Below are 12,895 nucleotides of genomic sequence, written 5' to 3' on the forward strand. Positions count from 1 at the left end.
TTTTGGCTGAATAGCTAGCTCAGCTATATCCTCCAACCTGTTTTTATTGATTTTTTTTTTTCTCCTCTAAAAGGGCTGAATTTCAAATGTCTATCCTGTGTCTTTCTATCAACTGGATTCAAACGTGGGGAAGGAAGAGGGGTTATTTGAAGAACTTTTAAAACCCCAGAAAAATTGCTGTTGTTTATTGAGCACCTACTATATTCTAGGCCCTACATTCATACTATCTTCTTGATTTTTTTAATTAATGAATTTTTATTGGCCGTCCCTCAAAGTTTACGGGATCTTAGTTCCCTGACCAGGGATCGAACCTGTGGCCCTGCAGTAGAAGCATGGAATTCTAACCACGGGATCACCAGGGGATACCCAATACTACCTTCTTTAATCTCGAGGTAAATATAATTATTGTACCCACTGGACTGGAAGGTCCGTGGGAACAAGGCCTATTTTTCTCTCAGGATCCAGAATGCTGCCTAACACATATTAGATTCTCAAGTCTGTTTAAGAAATGCCTCTTTTATAGATGTGGTGACGGAGGCTTGGAGAAGTCACGTGACTTGCACAAGGCTACTCAGCGAGGAAGTGGAGGAGTCGGGATTGAAACCCGGGTCAGTCTGGCCAAAACTGCTGCCTCCTCTTCCGTGGTGTTCTCTCCTCCCACCTGCAATAGTTTGGGGCACCCCTCCAGACGTCACCTCGTTTAGACCTGCAGGGTCTCCAGTGCCTAGACGGTGACTCAGTTGCCTCGAAGGCAGGGAGGGGGTGACACTTGACATTCCCCTGCTCAGGCACTGTGGGAGCGGGCGCGGGGGGGCCAGTGGAGGGACCCAGCTTCTGGGGCTGAACAAGGGCCAAGGCGTCTCCGGGGCCAGGCTTCAAAAGCTCCCCACAGCTGACCTCCAATAGGTGAGGGAAGGCCCTGAGAAATGTGAGGTCTTCACCTGCCAACATGGCTGGGCATCCACAGAGGTGGCCAGGCTCCCCTCCTGATGTCTGTACCAGCCAGCCCACTCTGGGCAGTTGGAGGACCACCACCTCTTGGATACGGTGAGGCCTCCTAGTTAGTAACTCTGTGGGCAAGCCCTGGCAGGCTTAGGTTGGACTGGGTGTGGGTGTGGGTGTGGGAGGTGGCAACCCAGATCTCCATGCGGTAGCTGGGAGCGCCCATCCAGCCAGGCTCCTGAGGACTCCCTCAGTGCAGGGGAATGCTTTCATTCCCCAGGCTTCTAAAGCCAGGGTACAATTACTTCCTGCAGGCAGACACAAGAGACAGAGCCCCAACTTTGGATTCCACCCAATACATTTCCTCCCTCGCCTCTGATGTGTCAGGAACATGCCTGCCTCCAAAGCTGCATTCCCTTCTAGCCTCCCTCCCCCTGCTTACCTCACTGTTGCCATTCCTTCCAGTTTAGGTCACAGTCACCCAGAACCAGTCCAGCTCTGAGACCTCTCCTTCCTCTAGAGTCTCTCTCTTCTGTCTCCACCGCTCATTTGATACTTGGCATGGACCGCCTTGTAGCGTAGCACTAAGCTTCTTTCTGATATCCCATTTCCCCAACTAGATTTTAAAAGATTACATGTGTATTTGACCAGTTATTATGTACACACACTTCAGAATTCAAAAGGTACCAAAGAGATTTACAAACAGCAAATGTTTGTAAATTTGCTCCCCTCTTGGCCATCATTGTTCATGTTTTTTGTTATTATAGTATTTTCTTCCAGACTGCTGAAGTGTGCACACTAATGTATACTAATGTGTGCACACATTTAAATATACTTTGCTCTACATCTTGTTTTTTCACTTAATAACATAGCATTACACATAGATATGCCTCATTCTTTTTGGTGACAATATAGTATTCCATAGTGCATTGTATCATTGCTTAGTTAACCAGTCTGCTATTAATGGTGTAGTATTTAGGTTATTTTAATTCTTTGCTATTGAAAAGAATGCTGCAACACTTGCACATACTTTTTTGCATATATGTACAACTACAGATTACTATAATTGGCATTCTTGGGTCAAAGGGCACACACCTTTAATTTTGATATATACCTCATATTGCTCTCTTTAAAAGTTACATCCAAATTACCCCTCCCACTACCAATGTATGAGACCACCTGTGCTCACAGCCTTGCCCACATAACATACACTTTTTGATCTGCACCAATCATCTGAGAAGTGAAAGTATTTTCTTTCAGCTTTCCTTTATAATTCTCTTACTATGATGAGACTGAACAGTTTTTCATATTTAAAAGCCAGTACTTTCTCTTCTGTGAACTGTCTTTCCTGTGCCCTTTGCCCATTTAAAAATTACATTGCTCATCTTTGCTCATAAGTTTGTTGGAATTCTTTGTGAACAAAGGAAATTAACCCTTTGCTTGCTAGATGTGTTCCACATAATTTCCCTCAGCTGTCATTTGTCTGTGCCCCAACAAGGTTTTCATCTCCTTCAGTACAGGGACTGAAACTTAAATGTCTTTATATTCCTAGTCTTAACATAATACCACATACTTGGTAAGTGCTAGACAAAAGTCTGGAGTGACCTAAACTAATCAAGAAAAGTTATGACAAACCTAGACAGCATGTTAAAAAGCAGAGACATTACTTTGCCAACAAAGGTCCATCTACTCAAAACTATGGTTTTTCCAGTAGTTATGTATGGATGTGAGAGCTGGATTATAAAGAAAGCTTAGCGCCGAAGAATTGATGCTTTTGAACTGTGGAGGAGACTCTTGAGAGTCCATTGGACTGCAAGGAGATCAAACCAGTCAATTCTAAAGGAAATCAGTCCTGAACATTCACTGGAAGGACTGATGCTGAAGCTGAAACTCCAATACATGGGCCACCTGATGTGAAGAACTGACTCACTGGAAAAGACCCTGATGCTGGGAAAGACTGAAGGCAGGAGGAGAAGGGGATGACAGAGGATGAGATGGTTGGATGGCATCACTGACTCAATGGACTTGAGTTTGAGCAAGCTCTGGGAGTCGGTGACGGACAGGGAAGCCTGGCATGCTGCAGTCCATGGGGTCGCAAAGAATCGGACATGACTGAGTGACTGAATTGACTGAACCTAATTGATCCCTTCCTCTTTTATCAAGGTCAGTCAAGACTGGGAACAGCAGAAACTCTGGCAAAATAAAAAAAGAAAAGGAAATCGTCCCCCCAGTTCCACCCCTGTATCCCCTCCACACCCACACACATAACTTGAGAGATACTGGGTAGTATACAGAATCGATACAAGGGCTTCCAAACAAGACTCTGCAAACAGGTAGGCATCAAGGGAAGTTGGGCAGTCCGTACCACAGTCAAGGTCAAGGCACGGGACAGACTGCCTAAAAGACCCCTGTCCCCTCCATTCACTGCAGAGAGGCCTCCTCCCACCCAGGCATTGAGGTTGACATTCCCTCCTCCAGACACCAGAGGCCACTGCTGGCTCTGCTGCCACTGCTGTAGAAATGAATTCTCAACTGCCCCTGCTTCTCTGTGACTTGTTCCAGATTCACGAGTCCCAGTTGGCCCTCCCGACTGGCAGAATGTCTGGCTTTGCCTGCACCCTTGGAGCCAGGGAGTCTGGGAGAGCAAGTGTCGGGTTTTGTGGCAGGTAGTGGCCTGCTTCCCATCAAAGCCTACACAGTGGGAATTCACCAGGTGTAGGTAGGTAGGAGGCTCAGAGACTGTGAGCAGCCAGGAAAACCGGACAAATGCACTCTAGGATCTGCTTTCATGTCTGGCTCAAGCCCTTCTCTTTGATGAAAGCATTTCTGGGTCACCCAGCCTAAAATACTGGATTCACATAACCATTATTGTTCAGCCTGTCATGATGCCGGAGTTTTTGTACTAAGAGCCTGTGCTGTGTGCTTAGTCGTGTCTGATTCTTTGCGACCCCATGGACTATAACCTGCCAGCTCCTCTGTCTATGGAATTTTCCAGGCAAGAATACTGGAGTGGGTTGCCATTTCCTACTCCAGAGGATCTTCCCAACCCAGGGATCAAACCTGCATCTCTTGTGTCTCCTTCATTTGAAGGCGGATTCTTTCCCACTTGCACCACCTATTCACTATACCTCATTTGACTTTCAAAGAGCCGAAGGCATTGCCTGTATTTAGGGAGAAAAAACCAAGTCCTCAGAGGTTTTCCTGTCACACAGTAGCACCAAGTTGCAAACCCATGTCTGTCTGTTTCCAAAGCCTTGGGGTTTCCCAGTGATCTATGCTGCTGGGCTGGTATCTTAGGTTGGAGCTCTGTGAAGTTAGGGACTGGGCCACAGCCTTCTTTTTACATCCTGGCAGCATCTACAATATAGAAGATGCTCAATTAATGTTTGTGGATTGGCCTGGATAGCAAGTGGAAGCCAGTTCTAGAAGGCTCTCTCAATTTCCCATGAGGCCATGGGCTAGAAATCACTTTAAAGTGGAAGAGGTCTACTCAGGATCAGTTTGGAAAGAAAAACCTCGAATCTGGGCAATTTCCTCTCTTTCTCCCCCCCCCCCCCCAATGTGTCAAAACTGTTAACAACATGTTCCCATCTGTTCATTATTTAATCATCCAACGGATTATTTTTGAACCCCACTAACTGTCCTTAATACTCTGAGAAAAAAAAAAAAAGACATAATCTCTGCCCTCCGAAATTGACACCCTAGTAGGGGAAGTGAATGTCAGTCAAATAAACAAATAAATGCTAATCTGTTTTTCTGACCAATGTGAGGAAAGAGGCCAAGAACAGCTATGAGAGGCAAGTCTGACCTACTCAGGGAAATCAGGCGGCCTCCTGTGACGATGGGGCTGGAGAAGGGATCTGAAGAAAGGGGAGGATTTAGGCCCCGAGGGGAGTCTGTGAGCCCTTGAGGCGGCGATTTTCCCCGGGTCACAGAGCCTGTCTGTAGGAAGGCCACAGAGGGGCCAGGGGCTGGGCGGCTTGTTTGTTGGCGAATGCGTCACGCTTGAATAGAACCTGCCGCTGTCTCCCAGGTCCCATCTGGGGATGACGTTGTCCTGGTGCAAGCCCAAAATAGCCGGCTCCGCCTCCATCTCCCGGCAGCCCCTGCAGCAGCACGCCCCCCCAGTCCACCCCCCAGGTGACAGGCTGAGCCGGCCTCCTCTGGGTCTCTAGTAGTTTCTGTGCCGCTGACGCACGCTTGCGCGCACAGCTGGGCCGGCCGCGTCCTACGCAGCAGCCGCGAGCCGGGCAGCCGGTGCCAGACGGTTCCCGGAGGGGGGCAGGGGCGGGGCACTGCAGGAGGCCAGGGACTCCAGGCGGAGGAGGTGCGGGCGGGGGGCCCCGGTCAGATTGGGGGGCCCTTGGCGTTTGCGGTCTGCGATAGGGCGCCCCGGCTCTGGGTCCCGAGATAGCCGGTGGCACCCGCCTGCCAGGGCCGATAAGGGAGTCTAGTCACCGGCCGCGAGGAGAGCCAGCGGGCTCCGCCTCCCCCTGCGGGGGTCTCCAGCCCCAGGGAGGGGCTCTCGGTTCTTTCGGGTCTGACTCTACCTTCTCTACCCCGCAGCCCCCAAGGAGACCCGCCTGACGACTAACGAGTTGCCATGGCATCCTACTACGAGATCCTAGACGTACCGCGAAGTGCGTCCGCTGATGACATCAAAAAGGCGTAAGTGCCTCCGCCGTGCCTCAGAAAGCCACTCACCCCACCCCACCACCACCCCGGGGCCCTTCAGAGGCAGTGCGGAGAGAGCCAGGCCCTTAGAAAGGACTGAGGTGGGGTGGGAGGCTTCCTCAGAGAGTAACCCCCTGTAGGGAGGAAGGAAACCCCTGGATGAGTAGGGGAAAATGTGTAGCGAGTTCTGTTCACGAGCTGCAGTGTGGGCTCTTTTTCCAGTGCACTCTCCCATCCTTTCCCTCAGTCTTCACTCCTACCCATCCCCCAGCCTCTTAAGTGCGGGCTTTCTGAGCATGCAGTGCAGACATGCTCAAGCACTGAGACCAGGAGGGACCAGCGGCACCCGTACCCTCCATGGACACATGTACCTACCGTCCTTTGCAACCCCAAACCAAGCTAGCCCCAGGGAGGGGTTAGGGCTGGGACTTTCTCACCCTCAGGTTATCATCTGCTGATACAAGTATGTAGTCCTAGCACTGGCTGCAGAGGGGAGAGAGAGGGACTCCATTAAAACACTGCTGCAGAGGCAGCCCTAGCAGCTGGGACTGACCCGGATCTGAGTGATGGAAGGGCTATGGTGGGCTAACAGGGAATGAGTCATTGTGTTCCCTGGTGGGAAGTGCCTGCCTTTGTCCCCTGACCCTCCCCTCTGAACCCACTTCCTGCAGGTATCGGAAGAAGGCATTACAGTGGCACCCAGACAAGAACCCAGATAATAAAGAGTTTGCTGAGAAGAAGTTCAAGGAGGTGGCCGAGGCGTATGAAGTGCTGTCTGACAGTAAGGGCCAGGGTCAGGGGTCAGGGCAGGCCAGCACCTGTCATTCCCACTTCATGCCCATCACATTGCTTCCCAAAGCCACGCTGCCACCACCTTCGTCGCCTCCATGCCTCTTTCAACCTGGCAATTAAGTGCTCCTCTCTCACAGGGACTCTGGAAGTCTTTGTTTCAATTCAGAGAAGCACCTACTGAGTGCCAAGCACCCTTTTATTCTTCCCCTGATCCCGTCTCAGTGTCTGTTCCCCAGGGTCTGGTAGTTGAGGCATAGGTCCTGACAGGGGGAAGGAAGCAAGACAGGGAACCAAGGTATGCTGAGCCTCCTCTGAGCCAGGCCTTAGGGGATGTAATCTCCGCGAGTCTTCATAACCATTCTTCAAGACAGGATTTATCATCCCGTTTTTCAGGCAAGAAAACTGAGGCTAAGAGAAGTGAGGTAACTTGCTCAAGGAATATGACTCTAGGTCTTTCATTCATTAATTCAAAAAATATTCGCTGAGTGCTTAAGGTATGATGCTCTTGTTGGGCAGAGGAACAATGAAGGACAAACAGGCTATGTCCTTGTCCTGATGGGTTTGTCACAGTCTGGTCAGGGAAGATGGACATTAACCAAGTAAACGCAGAGACAAGGTTATTCTAAAGGAATAATAGGGTAATGTGATAGGGAATAGGGAATCACAGGCACCAACTTTTGTTAGGTAGTCACGGAAGGTCTCTCTGTGACATTTAGGCTAAAGCCCTGATCAATGATAACACAGTAATCATTAGTTAACATTTATGAAGCACTGAGTATCAGGGACTGTGCTAGGCAGTTTAGGTGGATTATCTCATTTAATCCTTGCAGCTATGAGGTCGGTGCTGTTATTGTGTCCATTTTACAGACGGGAAGGATCCCCTGTGTGAAGGGCTGAGCTGCTACTAAAACCATGGCCGTGTTCATGTCCCCTGTTCACCCTCCTGCCCCCCAAGTGTCAGTCCCTGGACAGTCTTCAGAGGGGCCTAGCCTGGAAGAGGGGGGGTGGCGTCATCCCAGAGGGAGGGAGAAATGATCCAGTCTCTCTTTTCAGAGCATAAGCGTGAGATCTACGACCTCTATGGCCGGGAAGGGCTGACTGGGGCAGGTAGGTGGAGCGGGGACACCCCGGGACAGAAGTGGGTCAGGGAGGGGCAGGGAGGCCAGTCTCCTGCAGTGGATTCTTGCTCTCACTCTGCTCTCCAGGCTCCTGGAGTCTCCTAGCCTCGGGTGAGGTCCCCTCACTCAGGGCAGGGTGCCTGCCCTAAGCCCTCTCCCCATCCTGCCTTTCCTCCAGGAACCGGCCCGTCTCGCGCGGAAGCTGGTAGTGGTGGGCCTGGCTTCACCTTCACCTTCCGCAGCCCAGAGGAGGTCTTCCGGGAGTTCTTCGGGAGCGGAGACCCTTTTGCAGAGCTCTTTGGTGAGTGGACTTGGTGGGCGTCTGAGGATCTGGAGTTCTCCCTCCAGGCCTGCCCTCCATCAGCCAGGAGGCCCTTAGGCAGGAGGCTGAGGGGGAAACAGAATTCCACAGACAGAAGACTTTGTGGGGGTGGATCCAAGTGAGCACTGGGACAGAACCTCACACATGCCAGAACCCGCGTGACCCTATAGTGACACTTTAGAGACTCGCCTTACGTAAATGATAACAGTAATTCATTGTTAAACCTCCACAGTGACAGCCATGAAAGCAAGACTCAGAACATCATGGGACAGTGATAATGCCATTGCAAACAACAACAGACGCTACCTATTTGAATGGTTAAATGAACCCTGGGAGATAGATAACTTTATCCCCACTTAGAGATGAGAGAACTGAGGCACATTCAAATAACTTGCTTAGAGTCACACAGCAGATGACAGAGCGAAGACTTGTAGCTGTGTCTGCCTGGCATCACACCAGGCTTATGCCTAAAACTGAAGGAGGTGTTCCTTCGCCCCCCCCCTCTTTTATTTACGGTGGCCACAATTGACCAGGGAACTTTTTCATATACAATACTAAAAAGGAATTTGATTTATAAATCTGTCCAAGCTGAAATGTACCCAGTTTCTTAGCAGCTTCTATTTTATGACTTAAGATTAAGCAGAGTTCAGGGTCTTCTTTGGTAGTCCAATGGCTAAGACTACATGCTCCCAATGCAGGGGACTAGGGTTCAATCCCTGGTCAGGGAACTAGATCCCACATGCCATAACTTATACCCAGTGCAGACAAACAAATAAAATGTTAAAAAAAGAGCAGGGTTTACACATTCTGGGGGGCGGGGGGGGATCTTTTCACCAGATGATGGTTCATCTGCTTACTCATTGCAGATGACCTGGGCCCCTTCTCAGAGCTTCAGAACCGGGGTTCCCGACACTCGGGCCCTTTCTTCACCTTCTCTTCCTCCTTCCCTGGGCACTCTGGTAAGTGCCATTCTTTCCCATGCTTGCAAGCATTTGGAGTCCTGGAGCCCCTCACCTCAGCTTGTTGTCCTCCCACACCTTCTCTCTCACGTCTCCAGAGCCCTGCCTCACAGAGGTTCCCGGCCCTTTGTGAGCGCAGCCTGCCTGCCGGGTGCAGCCTCTGTCTAATGCCCCCTCCTCCCCCACCCTCCTTGTCCCGATGCCAGATTTCTCCTCCTCGTCTTTCTCCTTCAGTCCTGGGGCTGGTGCTTTTCGCTCCGTCTCTACGTCCACCACCTTTGTCCAAGGACGCCGCATCACCACTCGCAGGTGAGGGCTTCTTCTGGGACCATGCTGCGGCTGGAGGGTGAAGTGGAGGTGGGGGAGCTGCAGACGACTCGAGAGGCAGCTCCCTGAGGGCAGAGCGCAGTCCGTCCTGTCCAATGCAGCGTGGAGCCCGGACAGACTCCCGCAGGATTCAGGCCTGCCTGCCCAGTGAACCGTGCTGTCTGTCTCCCACAGGATCATGGAGAACGGGCAGGAGCGGGTAGAAGTGGAGGAGGATGGGCAGCTGAAGTCCGTCACAATCAATGGTGAGGAAGGGCCCAGTCACCGGTCCCTGGCAGGAAGCCCGAGGCCCCAGAGCCCTCTCCCCAACCTACTCCTCTCTGAACTCCCCTGGGCCAGGGAGGCCAGACTGGCAGGATCGGAGATGGTGATCTGGGGAAAGGTGGGGGGCGCCGGATGCAGAATCGTGGGCTCTCAGAGGGCCCACGAGTCACCATTGTCATGAGTTGGGATGCCTGGAGTTTGCAGAGCACGTGACTATTTTTAAAGCCTTTGCACACACACCACCATATCCTCAATATTCTTACAAGAACCAGGGGAAAGCAGGGCAGTTTGCACTCGCCCTACTTTTCATTTGCAGAAACAGAGCCTCAGCATAGCTAGATGGTTCTAACTCCTGGGTAGCCCCAGGCCTGAGGCTTTGGCCTACTTAGTGAAGGGTGAAGCCAGGAATGAAACTACAGGTTGCAGGGTTCCTGGGGCTGACCTCTTCTTCCCACAATGCCACATGGTACAGGATGGTCACCATGGCTACCCTTTGGTGCCCGCTGACTCTGGGAGCTCTGTGTGCTAATAAGGGCACCTCGCAAGCTATCTTATTTAATCACTGGAACCATTTGACATTGTAGGCACTCTTGTCATTCCCATTTTATGAGTGAGGAAAGGGAGGCTTAGGGAGGTTGAGTAATTTGCCCAAAGAGACAGCTTGTACCTGCTGAAGCTGAATAACTGGCCATACTCATAACCATGCTAGGTTTCAAAATGCATGCACCCCCACTTCCAAAAGAGGGGCTGAGAGTGGCCAGAGTGTATGAGGCCGCCTGGCAGGCTTCCTGCGGCCTGGATCAAAGGGCCTCATGGGGGCCGTGACTCCTGCAGGTATCCCAGATGACCTGGCCCTGGGTTTGGAGCTGAGCCGTCGTGAGCAGCAGCAGTTTGTCACCTCCAGGTCAGGGGCCACGCAGGTCCGGCAGACCCCTGTGTCACGACCTCCCGATGGCAGCCTCTCTGAGGAGGACGAGGACCTGCAGCTTGCCATGGCCTACAGCCTGTCAGAGATGGAGGCAGCTGGGAAGAAACCGGCAGGTGGGCGGGGGGCACAGCGACGACGGCAGGGGCAGCCCGAGGCCCAGAACCACAATCCAGGCGTGCGGGAGCCCCATGAGGGTGCAAGGGGTGATACAACCAAACCCAGCCCCTCTCCGGAGGAGAAGGACGCTCGCTGCCTCATCCTCTGATCACCAGGCCCAGCCCACCCGATTCAGGGGGACCGGGAGTCCTGGTCAGAGAAGGGCATGGCCTGAGTTGCAGGAGCCCCTCTCCACCTCGGTGCTCCCCCAGGTCCACCTCTCCCTCCAGCGTGGATTTGCTGTGCTCAGCCCACGGCTGATAGGTCCCTGGTGAAGTCCAGGGTGGGGGGACCTCAGGGCAGCGGGAGGGCCTGAGGAGCCAGAATGAACTTAATTCTTATTAGACGGGAAGTTTCTAAGGGGCATTAGTGGCTTGGGTCGGGCCTTTCACACCCAGGCCTTCTGCCACCTGTGTTGCTGAATGATGTCAAGGAAGGAGGACTTGGCCTGAGGTTCTCTGAGCCAGAGTGGGCAGCCACAGCTCTCCTGGTCGGCTGTTGACACCCCCACCCCGGTTTCCGCGCGCAGTGTTGAGCTCTGATGTCTCTGTTGCTTCCCTCCTGATGCTGCTTCTCCTCCCTCACACTCTTCTCTCTGCAATTCCCCGCGGGCTACATCGCTTGCTTTCACTGCCTCCTGCCTGGCTGGGTCTCCCTTCTTCCTTTTCCCCAGAAGGCCTCTTTGTGGCGAGGAAGATGCTGTGGCCCGCAGGGCCATAAGGTCTTCCGGGGAGGCTAGCTGGGTGGGGCGGGAGCCTCTCGGCCCGTCCAGATTCAGAACCGGAGCCTACTCCTCCTCCCTTCCTCTTGCTGCCTCAGCCTGCCCCCAGCCTCCGGACTAGCCAGAGGTGAGGCCGGCTAACCCTGGAGAGGGGGGATAGGGCCAGGGTGCCCCAGGAGGGAGGCCTAGGAGGGACCACAGCCCGTCCTCCCGCACCATGCATCAGGGCTCAGGGAGAGGCCACAGGGCTAGCCCAGGGCTGCATGCTTAGCTCTGCCCTCCACAGCTTGCGGCTGATCCTCTCTCCTGTCACCCCACCCCTGCTCTCTCCCCAGATGTGTTCTGAGCTGGATGTCCAGGACCCAGAGTTGCTGCACAGTTCCAACAGGACAGCGCCCAACCCTGTGCACTGGGAGGGGACCCTCCATCCCTCTCCCTCACCTGTGCTGAGCATAGAGCCGGGCCTGGGCAGTGGGCGGGGGCCGGGTGGGAGGTAGGCTTAGCCTGTAAATGCTTCCCAGGGTGTTTGGTGCTGTCTCCTTGGGACTACAAGTCCCAGAATGCAATGCACCTCGCTTCCTTTCTGTTAGATCATGCTTGGGGGAAGTGGTGTGCAGTTAACGGAGCTGTGCATCTTGGGATATGTAGTTCCAGCTCTGGTCACCCTGTTAACCCGTCGTGAGATGGGGACATCTTGTCATTTGATTTGTCCCTGGCAGGGGTGGCAAGAATGTGGATGAAGGGGGAATGGTCTGAGCCTCGTTTCCCCTGATACCTCTTGCTAGTGCTGGGGTTAGAGTGTACAAATCAAGGCCCCGAGGCATCTGGGAGAGGTTCTTTTCCTGTGGGCAGTCCTGGGGTCTGAGAATGAGCCAGGGCGGATTGGCTGAGCAGGGCGTGGTCTCAAGAGGGCTGACAGGCATGGGCTGGTGAGAGCTTGGAAGGTGGAAGGCCACCCTAGCGCTCTGGGGTGTGTGTGAGTGTGTGTGTGTGTGTGTGTGTGTGTGTGTGTGTGTGTGGCTGGAATCAGCGTGTGATGGGTGCTCCAGGCATGCTGCTGCTTGTATAGCTCCTTTGGCCTCTGACCCCGCTGCCCATTCTTTCTCTCCAACACCACAGAAGCTGCCTCTCCTCCTCCCTCCCTGGGGAGCCCGGTGGCTGGGGAGGGAAGTGGTGGAGCCAGGGTGTTGCCAGCCCCTGTGCCTTTGAGTCTCAGTGACCTATCAAAGCCAGCTGGGCTGAGCTCAGACCAAGAGGGAAACACTGGAGGTCAATAAAGCTGAGTTTCGAGAGCTTGATGGTGTGCTGTGTCCTGTGTGCTTCCGTCCCACCGGCCAACCCTGTGGGGCCAGCGGGTGACACACCTCCCTTTATTTCTCAGGCATCCAGAGATCGCTAGCCTTCCCAGCTAACAGCAGAAGTCCCCTCTTTGACCAGGCGGCCCTCCCCTAATATGGTGTGGAATCCCAGGCCATACTCACATGCCTCACCTCTGGGGGCCCCACAGCGGGCTTTCATAGGCAGCTATTGTTCTCCGAACGCAGGACCCCACCACCCAACTACTTCAGGGTCTGCAAGCACAGCTAGGACCAGATCTGACTGGACTGAAAGCTGAGGCCAACAGAAAGCCAGGAACACATGGTGAAACACCTCTAAAAACCTCCTCCCGAGGCCCAGAGACTGAGCACCCCC

General features: G+C 53.1%; 1 protein-coding gene and 1 long non-coding RNA gene across 22 annotated transcripts; one reads left to right on the forward strand and one right to left on the reverse strand.

The window, feature by feature from the left end:
• Positions 1 to 498: 498 nt before the first annotated feature.
• LOC145543258 (uncharacterized) lies at positions 499 to 5,513 on the reverse strand. Its single transcript, XR_014080600.1, has 4 exons — positions 4,755 to 5,513; positions 4,071 to 4,299; positions 1,385 to 1,558; positions 499 to 661 (listed from the first exon to the last, which is right to left on the reverse strand). It is a non-coding gene; the product is annotated as an uncharacterized LOC145543258 (long non-coding RNA).
• Positions 5,041 to 12,495, forward strand: DNAJB2 (DnaJ heat shock protein family (Hsp40) member B2). Of its 21 annotated transcripts, none has more exons than XR_014080596.1 (11): positions 5,041 to 5,082; positions 5,509 to 5,610; positions 6,288 to 6,397; positions 7,462 to 7,515; positions 7,705 to 7,827; positions 8,715 to 8,807; positions 9,014 to 9,116; positions 9,309 to 9,379; positions 10,233 to 10,439; positions 11,156 to 11,330; positions 11,539 to 12,495. XR_014080596.1 is itself a non-coding variant. In XM_081584239.1 (11 exons), the coding sequence occupies exons 2-10, from the start codon at positions 5,546 to 5,548 to the stop codon at positions 11,322 to 11,324; spliced, it is 849 nt and encodes a 282-aa protein (XP_081440365.1). In that variant the 5' UTR covers positions 5,041 to 5,082; positions 5,509 to 5,545; the 3' UTR covers positions 11,325 to 11,330; positions 11,539 to 12,495. The 21 variants fall into 21 exon arrangements, 16 of the variants coding, with proteins under 16 accessions (XP_081440365.1, XP_081440369.1, XP_081440372.1 ...); XM_081584239.1 differs by having other exon boundaries at positions 11,302 to 11,330; XR_014080595.1 differs by lacking the exon at positions 5,041 to 5,082 and adding an exon at positions 5,147 to 5,269.
• Positions 12,496 to 12,895: the final 400 nt, after the last annotated feature.

Source organism: Giraffa tippelskirchi, chromosome 3, assembly GCF_054371585.1.
Source record: "Giraffa tippelskirchi isolate mGirTip1 chromosome 3, T2T-mGirTip1v1.2.pri, whole genome shotgun sequence".
In the NCBI taxonomy this organism is placed as follows: Eukaryota; Metazoa; Chordata; class Mammalia; order Artiodactyla; family Giraffidae; genus Giraffa; species Giraffa tippelskirchi.